This window comes from Pelecanus crispus, chromosome 11 (assembly GCF_030463565.1).
Source record: "Pelecanus crispus isolate bPelCri1 chromosome 11, bPelCri1.pri, whole genome shotgun sequence".
Classification (NCBI taxonomy): Eukaryota; Metazoa; Chordata; class Aves; order Pelecaniformes; family Pelecanidae; genus Pelecanus; species Pelecanus crispus.
The window spans coordinates 713048-736782 of record NC_134653.1 but is presented as its reverse complement, the minus strand read 5'-3'; the positions used below and the strand labels follow the sequence as shown (position 1 = coordinate 736782).

General features: G+C 62.9%; 1 protein-coding gene across 1 annotated transcript; it reads right to left on the bottom strand.

The window, feature by feature from the left end:
* Positions 1-6358: 6358 nt before the first annotated feature.
* HS3ST2 (heparan sulfate-glucosamine 3-sulfotransferase 2) lies at positions 6359-20240 on the bottom strand. Its single transcript, XM_075718721.1, has 2 exons — positions 19774-20240; positions 6359-6977 (listed from the first exon to the last, which is right to left on the bottom strand). The coding sequence occupies exons 1-2, from the start codon at positions 20238-20240 to the stop codon at positions 6359-6361; spliced, it is 1086 nt and encodes a 361-aa protein (XP_075574836.1).
* Between the last annotated feature and the right edge of the window lie 3495 nt (positions 20241-23735).

Sequence of the window (23735 nt, the reverse complement as noted above, 5' to 3'; positions counted from 1 at the left end):
CCCACCACTCCCGGGGCCTCGCTTGCATTCCCCATCCCCGCTGCCGCCAGGAGACACGGAGCCAGCAGTGAAACCTAATCATATTAATTAATAAGTTAATCAAATTTTCTCGGGGTTCACGGTGCTGTGATCTCACCTTGCTCTGAGAGATGAATGATGCTCCTTGTGCAACTGAAAATACTCGGGCTTAATTTAACATGCTGGTCCGACACCCCAGCTCAAGCTCGCTGGCGGGGAGCGGGCTGCCGAGCCAGCTCCTCCTGGCCGGGGCCGCTGGGCACTTCCCTGCTAATAAGGAATAGCGGCAGTCCTCCCAGGGCGGCTCACGCCTGGGGTCAGGGTCTCCTCGTCAGGAGACAGGGAAGGTAAATAATTAATGGAGATGCTAAGTCGAAGTTAATGCCTCTGACTGGGGGTCCCGGGATGGTCCCACTGGGGAGGGGGTGTTCAGGGCTGTTCTGGGGAAAAGAGGCTGCTGCTGGTCAGGAGCCGTGCCGCGGCTCCCAGGGATGTGCCGGCTGCTCTGCTCTCCGCGGGGCAGGGCAGTTGCCAGCCATCTAAGTGGGCCCTGGGAAAGTTTCCCTTCACCCAGCGCAACTCAAGAGCTCTTCAGTGTGAACAGGATCAGGGACCACTTAAGTTGCATTCATTATGTTTAAGTATTTATGAACTGATAAATATTAAACAGCTGCTCTCTGGGGTTCAAGCCTGAGTGAACCGATCAAAACGGTGCATGCAACAGTGGTGGCTGCGCCGCTGGGGCAGCCGGTGCCACGGGACATGCTGCACCAGGGGCAGCCTCGCATGGTTGCATGCAGCCTCTTGCTAACCGGCGGTGGGTGTCTCATGGCACCTCCTGGCATAGCCAGCAGCCTGTGCCTGTGCTACAAATGCCATGGGCTGCCCCACGGCAGCTGCAGGCTCGCTTTGTGCGGGCACAGCCGGCACGCAGCCCCCTCACGCTCTGCTGTGACTCTGCAGCGGCCGTTAGAAAAGCGCAGCTGAAGCCGGTGGCGTTTACCTGGCAGCAGGATGAGGGTTTGTGCAGAGAGCATCTGTTCCCAGGCAATTACCGGTCAGGGAGGCGAGCGCCTTGCCTGTCCCTGCACTGCTGGGGAGGGCAATCTGAAATCCCGGGGTCTCTGGCCATACCGGAGCCCCTCTGCTGCTCCCGGTTTCGGGGTCCCACTGCTGTCTGGGTGCTGAGCCCGGTCTCTGCAGCAGCCGGTGGCCGTGGGTCCTCAGGCGCCTTGCTCACGCCCGCAGGAGGAGGAAGCATGTGAGGGGTTTAGCTCGCCGTGTGCAAGCTGTGCTGTGCAAGCCGTGGCACCGTCCCAGGTGTGCCAAGCGCTCCTGCCAGATGTGCGGGCTGGGGCTTTCCTGGGGAGGGAGAGCTCGGGGGGTCACGCATATGGCAGGCAGCTCAAGCCCCTTTGCCAGCGTGGCGGCTGCAGGGCAGCGCCATGTCCCTGCGTGCCCAGCTCCAGTTCTGGCATCCTGTTACTGCAGCCCAACCCTCCTCCGCAGGAGAGCTGGGTTCAGCACATTGAACCTGGCACGCGTGTTAATCAGGTCAGCAAAAGGTCCCCTCGTCCTCTTGTCTCTGGACACTTTCATCAAGGCTTTGCAGTACGCTCTAGCAAGGCTCTCCGTCACTCTTTACAACGAATTGTTGCCTTAAGTCGCAAGCAGCAGTCATTACAATTTACACGCTGGCTTATAAAGTTTGCACTTAAAGCGTTTTCCTCCTGACTGTTACAGCTGTTTAATGGTGTGGGAGCCACTCAGGGTGGCAGCTGGATAACGCAGGACACGTTTTTCATGAAGTCAGGTCCCTGTGATTGCACTGCGGGTCTCGCTCCTGCTCAGGGCTGTACCGAGCATTTTGTGAGAGGATGCAAACAGTCACTGAGGGCCATGATGGAAGACCCCAACGCGCACCCCCTGACATCCCTGCTCCTCTGGGGACACAGGCATGGCCCTGCACCGGGACCCTCCTGCTCCCCACCGGTGACGGTGGCAATCCTGGCACGCCGAGCATCGCCGCTAACCCCTGCCCAGCTGGGGAGGCTGTGCCAGAGCCCCCCTCCCCAGGCAGCTGGAAACCATCCTCTGGTTTAGGCGCTGCCGAACACAGCATGGCTGAACCTTGAGCCAGTCCCACCCTTTCGCCCTTCCTGACTGCGCTCCTGCGTGCCTTGGCCGGCTCTCACGGTGCTTGCCAAGCCAGAGCTCCCAGCAGATTTAGCCACTGGGAGGGGATTAGTCCAGCTAAGCCGGTCTGCTTGAAATCGCACACTGCGGCTGGCGGGACCTGCCGACATTTCGGGGCTCTCGGGGGAGGAGGGAGCCCCTGCGCTCAGGGAGTGGTGGCTGGTGCGAGACCCCCGCTCGGCAGATGCGCTCCTGTTTGCAGCACGGATGTGTCCTGGGCGCGAGCGCAGCGCTGCAGCCCTGTGCGCCGGCTTGGGGAGACCCGGGCTGCTCCCCCGCAGCTTCTCCCCGGCCGGGGGCTGCACGGCCCCTGCCTGCGTGCAGGCTGGGGCAGCGAGGTGGGGACAGCATGTGGCTTGTAGGAGCCCGCAAGAAGCATTTTGGGGGCCCTGGGCCCCCGAGCTGGCTCTCCTCTCGTGGTGGGAGCAGTGGCTGTGGCCCCCCACACCCCCGGGCTGGGGGCATTTGCGGCGGGGAGCACCCAGGCTGGCCAAATGGGGGGGGGGGGGGTGTGTCCCTCTGGCAGCCCCTCTGCTCGGTGTCGGTGTCGCCAAACCAGAGCCGCTCGACATCCTTACCAAACCCCCGCCCTGCCTCTTCGGAATGCAGATCCTGTACTCCGAGGCTTTTTAAGCCGCTTTTTAAGAGCTCCTAATGTGATAAGCATTTGCAGTACAGCCCTTCCTGAGCCCTCATTTGCTTACCCTTTGGAAATCTAATACTTGATTTAAGCACATTTCTGCTCCCTCCATTTGTAAGGACAAATGTAAAGTAATTGTTTGATATTGCAGTGGTTTCCTCAGGCTCCAGCTCTAATTTCCCACTAATACAGTATTGTCAGGGGGATCAATCTAACCCAGCATCTTCTGCCTCCTTGCAGTGGATTGGAAATGGCTTTTCTACTGCGAGGCTGGGATTTGTGAGTCTCGCTGTGAATGTTTTTCTTCTTTAAAGGAAAAATCATACAAGAAAATATCCCATCTTCCTGTAGACGGCCATTAATCCCCTGCTCTCCCTCCGCCTGCCCGCAGCTGGCTCTGGGTACCCTCACTGCTGGGTCCCCCTGCGGCTGCTGCTCCAAAGGTGGAGTGCAGATAGGGCTCTATTACAAGTCCATTAATTACCTCCAATTTTTTCCTATTAGAGCTCGCTGGACAGTAATCACTTCCAGTAAGGCTCTTACACTGGCCCACGGTTGTTGCATCCCCGCATGGCCACCAAGCACCGCTCTGAAGCATCCCCCATCCCGTGCCAGAAGACAGAGTGCCGCGGGCCGCAGCTCCCAAAGTCGCCTGTGCCCTGGTCCTGCCGGCACGGTGCTCTGGCCACATCGCCCGGGGTCTCCAGCAGCCCCACGGCTGACTCCTCACCAGGGAAGCCTGCGGTGCATGCAGGGAGCACCGGCGCACGAGGCAGGGGGTGCAGCCTTGTCCCAAACAGAGCCCCTGGTCCCAGCCAGCCGTGCCCCCTTTCCTGGGCACTTGTCAGCGCCCCTGGGCCAGCGTGTCCCCGAGGTGTGCAGAGCCAGGCGGCTGCTCAGGGTGGGCTCAGGCCGACCCCCCTGTTCTGCATTTGCCTTGTGCAGCCCAGCAGAAAGCACAAGTCTGAGTGAAACGTCCGTAAGTCTGCCCCTGTGACCCACCAGCTCTGGGGGTGCTGTGTCCCCCACACCGCGGGGTGACACCATGCCCTCCTGGGTCACAGCCGCCCTGGGAGGAGCCCCCACCCTTTTGCCGCTCTCCCCAAGCACTTTCCCCATGGCCCTGGTGCTGCCAGAGGACGAGTCTGAGCAGGGCTGGCTGGGAATCGCCCTCGCTGTGCCCACATCCGTGCCGGAACCGGGGGAGGGGGCCTGGGAAGGGGGTTTTGGCCCCGTCCTGTCGTACCCTGGGCTGTTCTGCGACCGAGCATGTGGGGACCTAAAAGCTGCAGCGACACCCATGCTGTGCTGGCATGGTCCGTCCGGCTGCTCCTGGGCTGCTCCCTGCCCTGGGGAGAGCCTGGCTGCAAAATGGCACCGACACCAGTTTGTGCAGGCATCGGGGAGAGGCCGAAGGCTCGGGCTGAGATTTAGATGCTAGTGGTAAATTGCAGCCTTTGACAGAAATGCCTGAGATTTACTACGAAAATCAATAGATGATTCAAACAGTCCAGCACTCGGAAAGGCAAATAACACCACTCCAACAAGAGCCGTTATTGATATTCATGAACAGTGGTGCTCATTACAGGGCCTGCTAACAGGTTCGTAAGATGGATTGCTGCAGGATGGGATGGAGCTACGTGCGTGCATCCACAGAGCCGGCACTCCCCTGGCAGGCTGGGACTCCACGCTGCCGAGCCGTGCCAGCACGGTGATCAGCGGCTCATCCCCGCGGCCAAGCCCCGCGGGAGCTCTCTGGGCCCCCGGCTGCCCCGGCTGCTCACGATGTGCTGAGCCGGGAGCACAGCGGAGCTGAGCCGGGAGCGCGGTGATGCTGCGCCCAGCTCCAAGCACCCGAGGATGCAGCCCATCAATCTCAGCCCCAGGCAGAATGCTGAGCTGGGAGAATTCCCCGTCCCCGAATGCGCCGGCAGTCAGGGGGTAGCTGGTCCTGGGATCAGCTCAGCAAGGTGTGGGGAGAGGGGCAGTGATCACAGCAGGGGCAGCGCCGGGGCTGATGGGCTGGGGCAAGGGGTGCCTGCCTGCACGCTGCCGGACACTGCAGTGCTGCAGGGCTTGGCCGCGTTCAGGGACCCGCAGGGAGCAGGGCTGGGGTGCACCAGGGAGGCGCGGGGGGCTCTGCTCCTGCCCTGCTTGCAGAAGGTGCGGCAGCTCCCAGCTCCTGCCCGGCGCGGTCATGCTGTGGCTGGGCAAGCTGACGCAGGAGCTGCCCAGGGCGCGTGCACCTTGGGGCACATCCCCAGTGCACTGCTGCGGGTGCTGCTGCTCCTGCTGCTCTGCTTCGTGCAGCCGAGGCAGCGCAGGAGGGGCTGCCTGCGGAGCCTGCCCATGGTGCAGCACCTCCGCCGCGGCCGGCTGCAGCCACGGGGGAGTAAAGCAAAGGACAACCGCGACTAATGCAATGGGAGGTGGGCACAGGCCGGGGGGGCATCTAGCAAAGTGTGCAGCAGTTGACATTTCAGTGTAATTGTAGGCTCCTAGAGAACAGCCCATTAAGTTCAACCATAAATTACTGCTGCTTGTGCTAACACAGCATCCGCCCCCAGTGCCTGGCAGAAGGTGGCATTAAGCCCGGGGTCCTCCGGCACTCCCGAGCGGTGCCGCTTCCCCCGTGAAGGGCTGTGCCACAGGTGCCCTCCTGGCCGTGCCGCGCTGTCCTGCCCCAATCCCATGCCCGCCTCGCCTGACCCGCGGTGTGGTGGGGCTTTGCATGACCCCCGGCAGCGCTGCGCAGGCAGTGGGGCAGCATGGGGGTGCCCAGCCTTGCCCTAAGAAAAGCCCATGCATACGGACCAGTGGTAGCCACTTTTATTTACACAAAGGGATCACATGCTGAACAAGGAAACTAGTGCCACTAAAGTACCCGTAACAGCAGGATTCTGTGCTTTATTCACAGGACAAAATATCGGTACAACATTTTTCATAGACTTCTTTTTCAAGCAGATACATCTCACTGTCCTCATGGTTACACACTGCGCTTAAGTGACGAAAGGCAAAGTGGAGCGGCCGGAGCCCTGCCCGCCCCAGCACCGCGGCGGGACGCGGCCCCGCGGGGACAGCCCCACGGCCACTGCTCACAGCTGGGGGTGTCCGGGAGCGACGTTTTGCTTTGGGACACCGAGGAGGGATGTGCCTTGGAGCAGCCTGCAAATGGGCTGCAAGGCGGGGCCATCGCCGTGGCCCCGGGGACCGCGTGGCGGTAAAAGCAAATGTGACCCCACGGAGCGCGCCACGGCACCGCTGGCCTGCCGGGACGGGCAGTGCCTGCTGGGCACTCATCCCTCGGAGGCTGTGGCAGGATTCCGTGTCTTCCCCCGTCTTGGCTCACCCTGGAGCGTCCCAGCCTCCTGAGGGCCGGGGAAGCCCCTTGCCTGCCTCTGCTCGCAGATTCTGGGCTGGCCGGGGGGTCCTGGCTCCAGCCCCCCTCGGCCCCCCTCATGGAAGACTGCAGCCTCACGTCACCGCGGCTCTGCTCCCAGACGCTTATTCCCACCTGAAGTCCTGCCCGACTGTTTCATAGAATTTTATATTATAAGGTCTATAAAAGTCCCGAAGCTGCTCGATCACCTCGGGGTCTATCTGCACATGAGTCCTGCCTTTGGACTTGCCCAGGCAGCGAGGCAAGCCGCTGCTCTCTGACTTTTTCAGGCAAGGGAAACCTTTTGTCTTGTTGAAGTAGAAGTGCTTGTCCGTGATAACCCGCTTGATGCCCAGGAAGTCCTGGACTTTGCCCATCTCCCCGGCTGGGTCTGTGATCAGCTTCTCCCCGCTGACAAAGTGGATCTGGGAGAGGGGGAAGTACTGGAGCCAGCTCTCCAGGTGCACGGCGTACATCCCGATGCGGATGGCGTTCCAGGACGTGTCCACCAGCCCCAGGCTGCGGTTGCGGAAGGACAGCCCCTCGAAGGTGGGGATGTCTGGCTTCTTGGAGAGCGTCTGCGTGTAGTCCGAGATGGCCCTGGTGACCGGGTTCCTCACCACCACGATCAGCTTCGTGTCCCGGGACATGTTGAAAATTCGCCGTGGTGCCTCCTTGGTGACAAAGTAGCTGGGGGTCTTCTCCACTGTGATCTGGCTGTCGAGCGTTCGCGGCATCAGGCTCCTGCAAGCGAAGCAGAAGGTGATGGTGAGGAAGGAGCCGGGCGAGGCACGGCACTGGGAGGTGGTGTCCACAGCGTGGGGCTGGCGTGGTGTCCCGTCCCGGCAGGACAAGGCAGGACAAGGCAGGACAAGGCAGGCACAGCTCCCTCCTGCAGCGCTGCAGAGGGCCCCGGCCCCGGCCATTTCCCGGGTCCGTCCCAGCCCCAGGGGATGCCCCACGCAGAGGACGGGGGCACCAGCAGCCCCACTGGCACGGCAGCAAGCGGAGATGCTCAGCTCCCGGGGAGGGCAGAGCCAGGCAGGACGGAGGGCAAGGGCACGGCCAGACTGCTGGGGACCCCGGGGCTGCGCGGCAGCTGGGGCTGCTCCGTCCCCATCACTGGTAAAGTCATTATCGATGTAAGGAAAGCGCCGGAGCTCAGTCTGCAGCCGGGAAGGAGAGCGGGTCCTGCCACCCACCCTGGTCGCTAGCACGGCCGCATTACCCAGCAGACAGGCTCTGCTGGAGCCTGCACCCAGCCTTTCATCCCCCATTCCTACACCAGTTGCCATTTACAGAAGAAATTACAGCAGCTCCTTCCGGAATTACTGCAATTACACGGCGTCTCTCCGCCCCGATCACATTACGGCGCACCCCAGCTCCGCAGCGAGCACGGCGCCCGGGGCAGAGGAGGGTGCCAGCCCAGGAGTGTGCTGGCCTCCAGCACCCACCGGGAGCACCGTCCCCTCGTCCTTCTGCCCTCAACCTGGAGGCGGGCAGGAAATCAGTGCTGCCTGCACACAACCCTTGTGCCAGTGACGGCAAAGGCTGCTGGGGCCAGGACGCAAGAGCGTGGCGGCTGCGCGATGCCACCGCCACAAGAAGCTACAGGGAGCGATGGCTGCATCCCCGGGCGCTGTGCTGCTCCTCCGGCGGGGCCCAGGAGCAAGGGGCTGCCCGGGGACACCGGGCTTGTGCCCATGAGGCTACTGCCCACCCTGCTGGGGGCTTGGTCAGGCCCAGCGGCTCCGAGGTGGGCTCCTGCATGCACCCGGCTGTTTCTGGCGCAGGGAGCTGGGCTGCAAGGCCAGGGAGGGAGCACCAGACTGGGGGAAAATGTAGCATTCCTGCAGCCCAGCTTAGCACTAATTAAATCATTTGCTTTGACATGTGAACATCCAAATCAAATAAAAACTAATGGGATGGAAAGATTTATAAATTGGTCTTGTATTACTAGAGTAAACTATCAAATCCATCTCAGCCAGATTCATGACGCTGCGGGTCCCTGGGCTGGAGCGGGCAGGGAGCGGGCAGGGAGCGCCGGCAGGCAGGACGAGGCCAGCGCCCATGGGTACCGACTGGCACCGACACCCACGCTGGGGAGCGTGTTGCCGCTGCAGCCGCTCTGCACACACGGGAGCCCTCCCGGCAGCGGTGCCCCCACCTTCTATTGCAATTACGTTCATTGCTCAGAAGCATCTGCCACTTCTCCCACTTTGTGGCGCACGTTGGTGGCTCGTGTTCATGAACTGGCTGGTTTGGATTCAGCTGTGCAGCAGAACGCAGGCTGAGGGGCAGTCAGGCGCTGCCTCTTCCCTTGTGGGGAACTGTGAAAAGTGCCTCCAGGAGTGTTTTTTTTTTTTAAACCAGAGCCTGTGCGTTTAACGCAAGGTGCCCGACACAGAGCAGCACGCTGGCTGCCGGAGAGCCTGTGAGCAGCCCGGCTACAGGGATCCCAGGGAGCAGGAGCGGTGTCCCCAGGTCTGTCACCTCCCGCTGCGCCTTACCGGGGGCACAGCAGAGCTCTTCCAAGAGAAAGGGGCAAGCTCGGCCGGCTCGCTCCCTGCACGGACCCCGGGAGGTGCTTTGGTGCACAGCAAGCGCGCTGCGGTGAGGGGAACAGGCAGCGATGCTGCTGCCCTCCAGCCACATCCACACCCGGCAGCCCCACAGCACCGGCAGGAGCTGCTGCGTGAGCAGGCGCGTCCTTAACCCAGCCCGTGGGACTCCGCGCGAGCCCCCCGCTCCCCCACAACGCAGATCCCCAGGCAGTCTCTGCCCCCGCTGGGTGCTCACCCCTGCAAGGGGACCTGGGGAAGGGGGCTGGGGAGGGGCTGGTACAACGCTCACGTTAGCAGACTTGTAGCTATGGATGTCTGGGTAACCCAGCGAGGCCTCGGGACAGAAGCAGTCAGGGAAAGCAAACATCAGCAACCCTGCCTGCAGCAATCCAGCTGGAGAGAGAGAGGCACTGATTTATTCATGGGATAAACCCTGCACAACCGCCACGGCCATGCTGCCTCGCTGGCGTGCTGCAACACGGGTGTTTCCGAGAGCTGCATCGGTCCGGTGACCGAAACGACACCTCCAGGAAAACCAGCAGTCGCTGCAGGGTCCCTAAAGCCCGGTCCACAGCCACCGGCGTCGGCGCTTGCTCTGTAGAGAGAAACCTGATGAAAGACCTAAGTGGGAGGAGATGCAACTGCATCCTGCGTGACAAGGGGACCGCGATGGAGGACCCGGGGCATCGTGGAGGCGGCAGCACGCGCCGAGGGCGGTGGGTCCCCGGTGGAGACCGGGACGCTCCCCGTGAAGGTGACGGGGACAAGAAGAAACCATGGTCCAGGACGAGCCGCTGGAAGAGACCTGTGGAGAGATACTAAAGAGATGCACCCAGAGGCCTGTGCCAGGCTGCCGGGGAGCTACGGGAGGTGATGGCCGAGGCCGCCCTCGCTCCCCGAAGCGCTGGACAGGGACGCGGTCCCCGCGCCACACGTGGCCCCCTCGGCGAGGGGACGGGGCTGCCTGTCCTGGGGCAGCGAGGCGGCCAGCCCGCGCCCCCTCCCGCGCCCTTGACCGCTTTCCTCATTTGAAAGAGAACAAACTAATTCATTAGCGTAAATTAACAGGCCCGGCTTACAGAGGTACCTGAGCACGGATGTGGCTTAATTGGCCTTTCCCACTGCTCCGCTTCAAACCCCGTAAATCCCGATTACGATTCCCATTGTTTAATGACTGTCAGGAAATGCTAATTCAGCGGCAGGCACCACAGCTGTATCTCTGTATCACAAACAAGTTTCATCATAAATCAGCATGGGACAGTTTTATAAGTGGTTCACTATTACAATATATTGGTGGAGAATCATAAAACTGCTGTTTCATTAATGGCTCATCTTCAGGCTTGTTAGACTTTCATTACGTGAGCTATTAGGTCCATGTATTCAAAAAATGAAATTACAGGTTTTAATCCATTATGAAAAACACAAAATCTCTGCATAGTAAATTACTGAAACGAGACAAGAGTTTGTTTTTTTTTTTAAATGGACTCCCAGTGTTTGCTGCTCCTGAACAACAGAGACTGCTGAGACAACAAAACACAACCCGAATAGATAAATAAATCACCAGTGAAACCATGCAAGGGGGAGAAATGTCACCCAGGCATTCATCTTTACGTTAACAGTGGGATCCCCAGGGCTGGAAGAGCGGGGAAATGCACTGCAAACTTAATTAGAGTTGACTTTAAAATGATATTTTTGGACTTCTGCATTCACAGAGTTATTTGCATACAAATAGCATGTCACACAGTTTTAAGCCCAGGACTCGCGTGTGTAGGTGTGAAGGCTCTCCATAGCTGGCTCGCGGTGCCGCACAGCCAGGGCTCGGGCAGGAGCCGCTCCTGCCGCTTCGGGGCTCTGCCCCGGGCGCCTGCGGCTTTGCTGAAGACCCCCAGCCAGCCTCGGCACCGGCTGCAGGCTCACGCCCAGGAGCCGCTGCAGGCGGTGCCAGAGCTGTCGCCAGCACGGGCACGGTGACGTACCGGCGACGCCGACGGGGAGGGATGGCCGGAGCGCTTGTGGGGTGCAGAGAGGAGGCATCACACCTGCTGCTCCTGGGAGAGCTGCTGGGTGCCGAGGGACAGGCAGTGGCCGCCGCCTCCTGCGCCGGGGACGAGGACGGTGCCGCGGGGAGGGGATGGCGTGGCTGCCCGCACAACCCCACTAAGATAGCGGGTCCCCCCGTGACGGTGGAGCTGGGGGGGCCAGCTCTGCCGTGCAGGGGCGGGGGGTGGCTTTGGTGGTCCAGGAGGGCAGCGTGAGGCTGTTTCTCTCGGTCCCAGCCCTCCCCTCCAGGTCCCCCGCAGCGTGACAGCGCTGCCCGCGCGGGTGTCACGGCAATGCTTGCCCCATCAGCACCGTCAGGCTGGAGAAACACCGGGGCTCTCTCCACCCGGCAGCGGTGCGCAAGCCACCCGCACCGTATCCTGGTGATGGGAACCTGCGATGCGGCAGAAATGAAGGAGGTCAGAAATGCTGATGCTGAGTGAATACCAGGGCGGCTCTGCATAGCAATCATTAGGGACGTAGTGGAGCAAACTCCGCTCCGGCCTTGCAGCAACGCGGTGGGCTGGAGAGCAGAGCAGCCTGTCCCTCCCCTGCACCCGGCTCCCTCTGCCTGCCCGGGAGAGAAAAACCACGCGGGAGGGTCAGGAACGTGCCCAGCGCCAGCCCAGCCCCGCCGCTCTCTGCGCTTTGCCCCAGCCCACGCCGCCTGCCCAGGTGAGCGCTGCTGCCTGTGCCGCTGCCCACACCCAGCCGCAGCTGCAAGACCAGAGGCATCCTCGGCCCGTGGAGCATCACTCCGGGGACGTGCAGGATGGCTCCCCTCCGAGGAGGGGCAAGCTTCGGCGGGAGGTGTCGGAAGCTCTTCCCAGCAGCAACGGTGGGACGCGACTCACCCCTCGCTCCCCGCAGATGCCGTTCAGCAGCCACAGGCTTTTCGCTTCATTTGCTTTTTTTTTTCATTGCTCTTGCCAAGAAGGCCAATGCTCTGGCGGCTCCCCCGCAGTCCAGGCCGTCAGCCGGGGGCTGCAGGCACGCGTGCCCGACGGTGCCCCTACGAACGCTCCTCGGGGCCGGGGGCTCCCACGCAGCAGGACCTGCTGGGCGCACCGGGCAGAGCGGGGGGCACCCCCGGCACCAGCCAAATCCCCCGCTTAACGCATTACTCTGGCTGGAGAGAGAACGTTAATTCCTCTTGAATTAGAGATCGTTTTCATTATGGTTACTCAACTCTTAAAGCCCTTTAGTGCCATTTGATACGGGCATTAACGCTCCCTTCCACCCTGCAGATTTAGAGGTTGCGTTTGCCCACGTTACTGGAGAGGGGACGCACGTCAGGTACACCCAGTCGCTGGCACGGCCCCAGGAGAGCTGCCGTCCCCTGACGTGGCCGAGCCAGCGTCACTGTGGCCCACGGTGCCCGGGAGCTGGCCCGTCCCTGGGCAGCCCCCACGGCCCCACAGCTGTGGGGCAGCAGCAGCGGAGAGCCCGGCCCCAGCTGCAGCTGCGTCAGCGTGAAGGCAGCACCTCGCCCTGAAAGAGTTAACTTTTCACCAGCACCTTTCCTAGACCTGAATTATTAATTTTCTTATAATCTGCCTTTGGGCACCCCGCGGCCCCTACAACACTCCCACATTAAAGAAACATGTGCTCCCTCGCCGGCTGCGCTGCTTTGATGTCGAACATGCGTGAAACACTCTCCCAGGGAGGAATTTGTACAAAAATTCATCAGAAGATTGAGATATTGCAGATAAGCGTGCGTGGGGAGAGCGCCCATCCGATAATCCCGTTACGGCACCGGCCCCTCCATCCAGCTTGCGGAGCGGGGCAGCTCCCAGGTAAATACATGCCTGCCGCAGCTTGCTGCACGCGAGGACGCGGCAGGTGCATCCCGGGCTCTCCTTGGAGGCTGGAGACTGATGTGCAATCCTGGACTCCATCCGCTCATCGGCATAAAAACAAACTGTTTAATTTGGCAATAAACCCCGAGTGCTGGATCTTGTGACGAGGGTTGTGTGCTTCCCCTCTTCCAGCTGATGTCGCAGGCTCAGTGGCTGCATCCGGGAACGCTGCCCACGCGCAGGCAGAGGGGAGCCCGCTGGGCTGGCAGCCAAAATCCTCCAGCCCAAGCAAGCACCTGCTCGCCGCCCTCCCGGCGGGGCCGGACCGGCTGGGGCTCACGGCAGTGGGGCACCGGCGAGGGTCGCTGCTCCGTGCGGCACCGGGGAGCCGGGAGAAGGGTGGGCTGCGAGCGTATCTCCAGCTGCAGCTCGATATGCCAGAGACGAGCACAGAAACTCTTCCAAGAGCGCAGACTGGCGTCAGGATGGTCCCGCGGGACCGCTCCACCTTGACCCGGCGGCAGGTCCCCTTCCCACGCCACCGCCGGCCCCTCGCCCCCCGGCTGGAGCTGCGCGGGAGGGCGACGGCAGAGCGAGCCCGGCTGCTGCACAGGAGTCAGCACCGCAGCGGCAGCCCGGCCCCGAGCCCCCTGCCCGCTGCCGAGGGGGCCGTGCCGTGCCGTGCTTTACCGTGCTGCGGGTGCACACAGCTGACGGCCACCACCAGCTCTCGGCTGGTGGCCCAGCGCTGCCGGGCTCAGCAGGACTGTGGATGGCACCAGGAGATGAAAGCTCCAGCAAAGCTAGACAGAAGTTTAAGCAAAACTGGGTCAAGCACGCGAGAAACTGAGGTGTGAGGAAGATAAAACACTCTCCCCGGCTGAGAGACTTTGCAGCGGACATCTAGGACACAGGGACACCCTGGGCGAGAGCTGCACGGCTGGTGCTTTGCAGTGAAAGACCCCTGCGAGTTGTTCACGGGGCCAACAGGAATCCCCCGGCCCGGGTCCTCCCGGTGCCGCTGCTGCGTCCGCTCCCCTGCCCCGCTAAGGCTGCAGCACCGCAGTAACAGCGTCGGGGAGGGGCTGGCACCGGGAGCAGGGCTCCTGCCATGCTGAGCGGGACAGACTCGCTGCGTCCTCCCAGCCCGCATGGTTCGAGAGATTCACCGCATCGGCCCCGGGGAAATGCCGCCCCGAGGGACCGTGGCCCAGGCAGTGGCTGGCCGGCCCCGCATCCTTGTGCCACCGGCCCGCACTAAGGCAGCCTCAGATTTAACGATGGATCAGCTGCCTTTAATAAATGTTTATGTTCAAAGAATTTATACCCGTGCTCACAGACAGCTAATGAGGGACATTTCAATGCATAAAAGCAGTGTGAACACAGTAATTAACTTTGTTGCTGATTCATTTTTAATCATTTAAGTGCTCCAGAGATTTGCAGTGTCCTTTAAGTCAACAAAATCTTTTCCAAAGGGCACGCCGCCGACGCCCTTCACGCACACGGGACAATGCGTAACTCCCATCTTCCTAAATAACCATCCAGCGCTGACCGAGGGTCCAAAAAAGCCCAAGGCCAGCTCTGACGGGAGTGTGGCCGGGACATGGCGGGAGGCGAGGGCTTTCCAGCACAGCGCTCGCAGAGCCCAGCTCACCGGTCTGCCGCTAGCGCCAGGTCAGGGCATGCAGCCCGCCAGCGAGCACCCGCACCCCAGCGCGCCGAGAGCCCTGCTGCTGGGTGAGGCCCCGTGGCTCATGCAGAAAGGCTGGGGTCTCCCCCTCTCCCATTTCCGAGGCAACTCCTTCCACAAGTGAAACTTTACAAATGAATATTCATTTAAAAAAAATCACCTCATACACCCGAGCTGCTGCAGTGATTGCCCAGCTAAAGACTAGTTCAGAGCTCTGTTGCCCACTGGGCGATCTTCCTGCGCTCAGGAGCATGCAAATGGACGGGACAACGTGCCAGCACCAAGAACAAACCACGCGGACCCAGCGGCGGGTCCCGGAGACCCCACGTCACGTGCCGGCGCTGAGAAAGAGCGACTCCAGCCAAGCCTAACGTGCCTGCTGCCGGGAACGCACCTGGGACACGGTCATCGTGTGGAGGATCCAGGGCTGCAGACAGCCAAAAGGGCCGGGTGCTGCCGGCCACATGCCTGGGGGGCTGCTCTGCTGCCAGAGGGTCTCGGGCACCGCCGGCCCCGGGAGCCGGCTCTGCTCCCTGCTCCCAACGCGGCGGCAGCGGGTAGCCCACGCGCCCCAGCCGTCCCCGGAGCACACCCCACATGCAGGTACCGCCGACAGCGCCTGACCCCCGCGATGGACACCCGAGGTCACCAGGGACCGGAGTCCTTTGCTTGTCAGCTCCACGAAGCATCTGCGCCCACGGCCATGCCAGGTTACGAGCTGGATTTCGTGCTACCGAAGTGAAGGTTAGAACAAATTGCAGCGTTTACAAACAAGGTCACGGAAGACAGAGCAAGAGCTCACGTTATTAATATTGAAGGCTTGGCACCCTGCGTGGATTTGCCTCCCTGCGTTTCTCCCAGCGCCTCCGCATGGGAAGCCCTCCCGGGGCTGGAGCGAGGGTCTCCACGGCACCCGGGCCCACCCAGGCGAGGGCAGGGCAGGACCGCTGCCTGCAGGCAGACGTAGGCAAGGCAGTGAGCAGGGAACACGCTGCCCGCAGGGCAGCTCCTCACACAGAAGTCTCTGCCGGAGGTTCCATACCGGTTCCTCAGAGCCAGGGCACTCTCTGAAGTCAAGGAAATTTCAAAGCATCCTTGAAGCTTGCTGCCTTCCTCTCGTCTTACTAATTAACTTTAGCAAAATGCACTGTCAGTCAAGCCCACAAAACATTCCGTGTCGCTGGGCAAAGCCTAATGGGCTCCCATTTGTGTGTGAGCCAACCTGGCCATTAGCAGGGAGCAATTAGCAAGGCGGAGTGCAGGAGCCAGCTTTGCCCGCTCCCTCCTCTCCCTCCCGCAGGCAGCGGGACGCGGGGATGGCGCAGCGGTGCTCCCGGCTGGCGGGGTCTGCTCCCCCCGGACGGCCACGGTGCCCCCCGCTCAGAGGCTGGCCGTGCTTCTCGCGCAGCCCCAGCAGCACCCCGAGACCAAACGCAGCGGGCCCAGGGCAGAGCCCCAGCAGCGCGGGTGCCCCCAGCGACCTGTCGCACCGGCACGTGGGGAAGCCCGGGCTTGGCCCAGGCGCCGTCCCGGGGACAGGACCCGGGCAGGTGGATCCGTGCGGGAGCCCTCCCCGTGCCAGCGCCTGCCTCCTGGCTCTGCTCCTGCAGACAGAGGCACACGGAGCCTGCCGGGCACGAGCCCGGCTCAGCCTCGGCCGGACCTGCTAGGAAAAGCCCCTCTCTGTGAAAACAGCGCTGGAGCAGCTGACAGGGTTACGGAGGAATCCTAGGGAGGAAAAGCGCGCCCCAAGATACCGTAATTACAGGGCCACCGCTCAAAGTTACCTGCACGTTAAACGGCACTGTCTTCCCTGCGTTCTGGAAAATATTGAAGGTTATTGGCACACGCTACCTGCAGCAGGAAAAGCTCTATATTGAACATTTAGTCCAGGATTGGTAATGAATCGATATACCCCAGTAGCTGGCTGTTTGGTTTCAGTTGTCTTAAAACAGATCTTGCTAAAAATACCTTTCCTGTAGTGTATCTGTAGCTAATGAGGCGGATTAGAGAGGCTGATGGGAATTGGAAACGGCACGGGTGTTTTGGGTCTGAAGTCAGCTCCCGGGCGGTGGTCTGGCGTGGGGGGAAGCAGTGGGGTCTGGCTCTGCCCAGCGTGCCGTCTCCCAGAGCGGAGGGAGCCAAGGCTGCCCGGGGCGATGGCAGCGGCTACGACAGGAGGCACCATGAAAACAGCAGCTGTGAGCACGCACGACATTTGGAGCTGGCAAGGACAGGCGGATCAGGAGGAGACGTCCCCTCCTGCTGGTTCTGCCACCTCCACATCAGACCACCTCCAGGGCAGGGGAAATGTGGAAAAACAGGAACCGATGTTTTCGGAGCATGAGAGAGGCTCAGCTCTCAAGCTGCTCTCAGCTGCACCAAAGAGCTACTTGGTCCCTCCGCTCGGCTCCCCACTGGGGCACGAAATGGGAAGGATGGAGCCGGACCAGGCGCTCGGCTGTCGCAGCAGCCAGGCGCTCCTGCGAGCGAAGTCTCTGCTCATGATGGGGGAAGCCTTTGCCTTTCCAAGGGGTCTGTGCTCTGGGCTACCTGCAGGGACCCCACCGCACCATGGTGCTCCCCAAGCACGGAAGCATCACCTCTCCCTGGCTGGCAGCTGGGGACGGCCTCCGGCTCCAGCCAGGAACAGCCGGCCCGTGCCGGGGTCCCAGCAGGGCAGCGCTTCGCCGCCGTGGCACAGTCCATTGCACCAGCTCTGCCCTTCCCCGGGACACGGCCGTCAGCTGGACCCTGCTCTCCTGCTCCCCGGCCTCTTGGCAGAGCGACAGGAGCTCATCGTGCTGCGGGTTAGACCTGCTCCACATTTAATTGCTCCACTTGCAAGGAGGAAAATCAATTCCGCGTTTTATACATTAGCAGCCTCTGTGCTTAAGTTTTGGCACATTTGTGAGGTTAAAAAAAAAAAAGTAATAAAACCAGGGAAGTGTCATTTAATTGTTTTAGCTGAACTAATTTGGAGGCTCTGCTGCTCCAGCGTGATCTCTCCATCGATCCAGACACAAAGCCAGGCCCCAGGCAGCACCCTGCTCACCCAGCCGCATGCCCGTCGCTGCCCCTGCCTCGCTCGGCCGCTGCCCGTCACCTCTGCTGCTCACTGTCACAGGCTGCGTCCCTCCCGGTCACAGACGAAACCCTTCACATGGAGGACCCCAGGCTGAAGCACGGCTTGGGGCGGGAGGTCGGCTGCTCGGCACTCCCTGCCGCAGCCCCTCGGTGCCGACGCGTGTGCCGGAGGGGGACACGGCTCCTGCCTCCTGGACCAGCACCACACTGGGTGCCCATGGGGGTCCTCATGTGCCCCAGGCGGGGTCTGTCCCAGGGTGCAGCCCCTTCTCTTCATTCAGACGGCCACTGGCAAGCGCTGCCCTGGCTGGGCTCGTTGGCACTGGCCCTCCTGCAAGGAGCCACAAGCACTTCTGCAGGAGCAGTGCCACGAGGTTCGGTGCTGCCCTGCTTGTGAGGCTCCCAGCCCTGGACTCCCCGCACCGACCGTGTGCATGGGAAGCACAGGAGCCCGGAGAGCTTGCAGGGCCAAGGACTGCGTGTGGGGACCCCGGCTCAGGACTGGGGGGCTGCTTCCCAACGAGGTGCTGAGCACACGCAGCTCCCCTCTGACCCATGTCCTGCTCCATCGCCCGTCCCGCTACTCTGGATGCCCTTTAGGCAAACCACTGCTGTTCCTGTCCTCACACGCCTGTATTGCAGGGCTGCTCCCCGCTGTTTGCTCTTAGGAGATGCAGGATGGGTGACAGTGTCTGGTGTCGGGGGTGAGGGGGGAGGAACGACACAACCCGCCGAGGGGCAAGAGCAGGCAAAGGACACTGCTGCAGAGACTCTCCGAAGGGCAGGAGGAACTGGGCATGCTGCAGGACAGCCTTAGGAGAGGGAAACAGCTTCAGCGAGCTCTACCTGCGCCTGTCCTGGCTCTCCCGTCACCTGCCACCGGTACCGCTGAAAAAGGCGCTGAACATTCCTGGCTGCAGGGTCCACCGTGACCCAAGTACAACGCAGGGCAGCAGACCTGCCTGCGTCTCCAGACGGCCTTCCCGTGCCGTGCCTGAGCTGCCTCCCCAGGCACGAACCCCAGCTGCAAGGGCCGGAGCACCAGCCCAGTGCCCAGCAGCCACGTGCTGCTCAGAGCAGCTCCGACCCGCTCACGGGGAGAAACTGGCATCCTCGCGCCACAGGCACGACTCGCCTGCCCAGCAAGGAGACAAACCAGGACCCCAGCAGAGCTGGGAGCGAGCACCGGGTCGCGGTGCCTCCCAACCCGCTTGGCAGCCGACGAGCACTGCCCTGCCTTGCAACAGGGGACAACTCTGCCGGGAAACCGCTGCCGAGATGGAGGGGCAACCGAGCTCGGCGTGTGGGCCCGCGGCTGCCTCCCACCACCCGCCATGCTGCTCCAACACACCGACCCTGCCAGGTGCCCCTGCTCCTGCTGCGAGCTCGCAGGCACCCGGGGCCAGACCGAGCCCTCCTCTGCCTCCCGAGGCTGATGCCCAGCAGAAGCACCGCGGCCCTGCCCAAGAGCAGCCCAGAGCTCCAAGAGCAGCCCAGAGCTCCACAACGGCTCAGCAAACCACCGGTGCACCGGGTCGGACACCGCGGGGAGCAGGGGTTGAGCTGCCTGCAGCACCGAGCGCGCGGCCACGGGCAGGGGACGAGCCCACGGGCACTGCGACCTGCTCCCACGCAGCACTCGCTGCCTCTCCGTGAGCACCCCGAGCTCCTCGCAAGCGCCTTTACTGAAATTCAAACCCCGCCACCTCCTGCGGGAGACGCACTGGCTGTTCCCTGCACGTTATCAGAGACCTCAGACAGACCCACGCTTACGTGAGTTCAGAGAGGCAAGGCAGCGGAGGACAGGCGCTGCCCTCTCGCAGAGCCAGAGCCAAAAGCTGGTGGCAGAAGGAGCCGAGGCACGCCGAGCGGGGCTGCAGGGAGGGCAGCCATGCCGCGGGCCACTCACCCACTCGTGGTTCGGAGGCCCCTTCGCGCAGGCGAGTGTTTCTGAGGACGGGATGGGAACCTGTTACCGCCGCGGCTCCGAGCCCGCTCCGCGCCGGGCTGGGGCTCGGGCGCTGCAGCACCAGCGCTGCGTGGGCGCCGGCAGCCACGCTCCCAGGGCCGGGAGGGAGCCGGCGTGCAGGGCCGGGGCGCGGCTGCCCTGCCCGGGGGCGGCACGGCCCCGCCGGAGCAGGAGCGGGGGGAGGAGGAGGAGGAGGAGGAGGAGGAGGAGGAGGAGGAGGGAGGAGGAGGCCGAGAGCGCGGCCGGCGACAGGCTCCGCAGCAGCACATGGCCGCCCGCTCCCGCCCGGCTCGGCGGAGCCCCCGCGGCCCCCAGCCCCGCGTCCGGCGGCCAGAGGGGAGGGGAGGGGAGAGGGCGGGGGTGCCCGGGCGGGGGGCGGCGGGGGCCTCACCTGTACCACTCCAGCCCGCGGTCGTAGTTCCTGTCGAAGAAGTGGGGCTCGGTGCCCAGGGCGCGCACCTCGGGGTGCACCCGGATGAACTCCAGCACGGCGCGCGTGCCGCCCTTCTTGACGCCCACCACGATGGCCTGCGGCAGGCGCTTGGCGCCCGGGCGGGCCGGCCCCGGGGGGGGCTCCCGGGGGCGGCGGGCGGGCGCGGCGCTGCCCGGGGGCTCGGCGGGGGGCGGGCGGCCGCAGGGCCGCGACTTCTGCAGAAGTTTCTTGGCGGCGGCGGAGGCGCGGGCGGGCGCGCAGCGGGCGCGGGGCGCGGCGGGGCCGCCGCAGCAGCAGAGGAGGCTGTAGCAGAGGTAGGAGCAGGAGAGCGACAGCGTGAAGAGCACCAGGACCCTCCGCGCCAGCCGCCGGGACGGAGCCGGAGCCGCAGCCGGGGCCCGCCCGCTCGGCGCCCTATGCGCCATGGCTCCATGGGGCCGCGCCGCCGGGCATGGTGCGGCCCGGCTGCCCCCGGGGCCCCGCGGCGGCCCCCCGCGCCCTGCGCGGCCGCTCCGGCATGTCCCGCGGCTACGGGCCGCCGCGGCCGGGCCCCCCCGGGGGGCTGCGCCCACCGCCCCGCCGCGGCCCCGCGGCTCCCATCGCCGGCGGGCGCGGCTCGGCTCGGCGCTCGGACGGCGGCGGCTCCGCGCCTCGCCTCCGCGGGAAGTGCCGGGGCAGAGGCGGCTGCGCTGCTATTTAACGGGCCGCCTGACGTCAGCTCCTCCCGGAGCCCCCGCGATCGCTCGGCGGCCGCAGCCTCCCCCGGGCCGGGCCGGCGGCACCGCCGCGCTCAGCCCTCCCGCCCTGCCCCGGTGCCCGCTGAGCCCGGCCCCGGTGCCCGCACCCCGCCCGGCCCCGCCCCAGCCGGTGCCCCGGGCTCCGCCGTGCCGCCGGGCTCGGAGGGCAGGGATGGCGGCCCCCGCCCGCAGCTCTGAAGCCGCAGCGAGCCCTCAGCCAGCCGGAGCGGGGCCGCGGGCACCGGGCAGCGGCGGGAGCCGGCAGCGGGGGGGGGGGGGGGGAGCGCGGACGGGGCTCGGAGCCGGGCGCGGACGGGGCTGGGCGGTAGCTGCTGCCGGCGAGGCGAGGGGGCCCCGCCAGCCCCCGGGGACCCTCTTCCCGGGTGCCGGAGCCGCTCTGCCCTGCAGCCGGCTCCCTGCGAGGGAGGGGACAGGAGCAAGGAGGGGCCGCCCCGCACGGCTGCAACGATTCCCGTCCTCTGGAAGGGCAGGAAGAGCAGTCATCGGCCGCTGGGGTGCCGTCGAGTAAGGAAGAAGGAAAGGCTCGAAAAAGATGCAAGAATTGCATTTCTCTGCCGGACTGGGGATGCTTCGCCTCGCCTGGATTGTGATGCCCTACGAGCAGGCTGACCCAGGAAAACCAAGGCTGCTGCAGGGCATGGGTGCAGGCTGTTGCTCCATCCCTACCCCTCTGGCTCCCTCTGCTCGACACAGCTCCCTTCCCTCTCACGCCCTGACATCCCGGGCTTCTGCTTGGTTGCTCATGCTACAGCCGAAGGGCTGCGTGCAGCACCGCTTAAACGGTAACAGTCCTTGTCCCTGCTTTCTCAGCACAGGAAGCTTGTTCAGCTGCAGAAAACGACTTGTCTTGTTACTTGGGAAGAAGGATGATAATAGGGGGAGACAGGCAAAAAGTGCCAGCCCAACACAAACAAGGATGCTGCAAGCTCCCTGGCAGCCAGTCCAGGGTGGGGTTAAGGTTTCCTCTCGTGCAACACCCAGGAACTCAGTGCAGATGTAAAGAAAGGTGGGAAAGACGGCTGAAAAGCGCTGCTCTCCGCAGCCTTTCACCTGTGCTGGTGTGGGAGCAGTGGGATTGGACCTCTGTGGGAGCTTAAAAATAGTTTCTTAAGGAAGAAAGAGTCTGCTGGCTCAGGAGAACTCTGGAACCGGAGGACAGGGGCTGAGTCCTCGTGGGGCTGACCTCATCGTCCTGACATGCCAAAGTGACCCACGGGGGTTTTGCATTTGGGACATTTGGTACCACGTTTGCTGCTCTGTGCAACAGCAGCTTCTGCTCAGGCGGGCTGGGCACCAGCACCCCTGTGCGGGTCAAGGTAGGGAGACGGAGCCGTGCGCCCAGTGTCAGCCTGGAGGAGCCGGCCAGCACGGGGCTGTTCCTGGCTGGTATCAACTCACCCGCATCTGGTACTTCCCCCAGGCCCTGTGCCCCCCACCTGAGCCGGTGCAGCACCGAGCAGGGCGGTGGCACAGACGGAGCCCACGGGGCTTCAGCCCCTCAGCCAGGGGTGCTGCCCTGCCAGCGACAGCGGGGCAGGAGCACGGCAGCGGGGGTACCCACGGGGCCAGGCGTCGGCGGGACCCCCTTCCAGCGGCAGGAGGTGTCCATCACTTAGTTCTGCTCCATGACAAACTGCCAAAGTAGATCTATGGAAAAGTTGCTTTTTCCATTTTTAGCCGGTTTATTGCCTCCATGTGGTGATCCAGCCTCGGCAGCAAACACATTGCTTAAGCATGAACATTAGAGGTGTCTGGATAAATAAAGCTGGTGTGGATGCCTAGACACCTCCAGGTTTCTCTGCTTGCAAGGGAGGAATGTTTTGTAAAGCTGACAATTTTGCTTCCAGTCTTTGTATCTTTGCAGGGCATGTCTTTTCCATGATATGTTTGCTGTTTACACCCGACTCCACATAAACAACAGCTTTCTGGCGCTTTCGGCACACTCCCAGCCCTGCCACCTGTGCTCACAGGAGCCCCAGGAGCCAGCCCTGAGTGGGATCCCCCCGGGGGGGCGGACCCAGGCACGGTGCCGCTGCCAGAGCTGCCCGGCGTAGCGGGAGGAAGGAGCCCTCTGAATCGCTGCAGGAGATTCCCCTCTCATCAGCCAGCGCCTCGCAGCACGGGGGCTGGAGGAACCACTGCTGCGAGCTCTGGAGAAGGTCCTGCCTCCCCTTCTGCCCCCCCTTCACGCACTCCCCAGCTGAGCTGGCACTGCGTCTTGCTGCCAGCCTTACACCTTCCGCTCCTTTGTCTTTTCTCCACCTCAGCCCGTTTTCAGGCTCCCGCAGTGTCCCCCCTCCTCGCCTCTCCTAGGTTCCTGGCTCTCTTCCCAAGTTGATCTTTCTTCCCATCCTTCCTCTCTCCTGGACTCCCCAATCTCCCTGCTGGGGTAGGATTTCCCAAAGCAGCTTGAGACCCCGCTGCCTTGCCTGGCGTTAACCCTGAAGGCCCCTCAGAGTCCTGCCCCTCCCAGACCAGCTGCAGCTCATTGCACGGTCCTGGATGCTGGTTTGCCCCAGGACAGTTTCTCCAAATGCCCCCAGGAAAGCTCTCGTGCCCTCCCTTCCCACCCTGCCCAGAGCAGCGCCCAGCTCACAGGACCACGGGGGCTGTGGCCACTCACAACAGACACCATGGAGGGGATTTGGAGCTTGTCCCTGCCCCTCAGCCCTCTTGCTCCCCCCCGGAGGCACCAATCACCCTGGGCCACAGACTGACAGCAGGCAGGAACCGCTGCCGAGGGGCTCCCGGCTCGGCGGGCTTGCCAGGGAGGACCCGGTCCTGGGGCTCATCCCAAGCACAGGCAGCTGATGGGCAGGCAAAAAGAGAAAGGCTGCAGAAATATAGGGATCAGAAGATTATTGCAGAAATACGCAAAGGAAGTCTGTGCCAGGAGCACATGACACCTATAGAAAAAAAGGGAAGCAATAAAATGCATACTGGAAATAGCAAATAAGATTAAAGGTGATATTCTACCCTTGATGTCTTCAGGTTGTAGGCAGAAGAGATCAAGGTTAGAATTTATTTCCAGACCCAAAAAAAAGCCCTCAGGGCCAAAGTGTCATTGCTAATCCAGTTTTCTGTGTCTAATATGTATGTCATTAACAACCTTTTGATTCTGGGCTGACAAACTGCCACCTTTCTTTGTGCTGGGAATTGGTG

Coding starts and splice junctions, on each gene's coding strand:
- HS3ST2 (XM_075718721.1), bottom strand. CDS start 20,240: ATGGCGCATAGGGCGCCGAGCGGGCGGGCCCCGGCTGCGGCTCCGGCT. Junction 6,978..19,773: donor CGCGGGCTGGAGTGGTACAG/GTGAGGCCCCCG, acceptor CTTCGCTTGCAG/GAGCCTGATGCCGCGAACGC.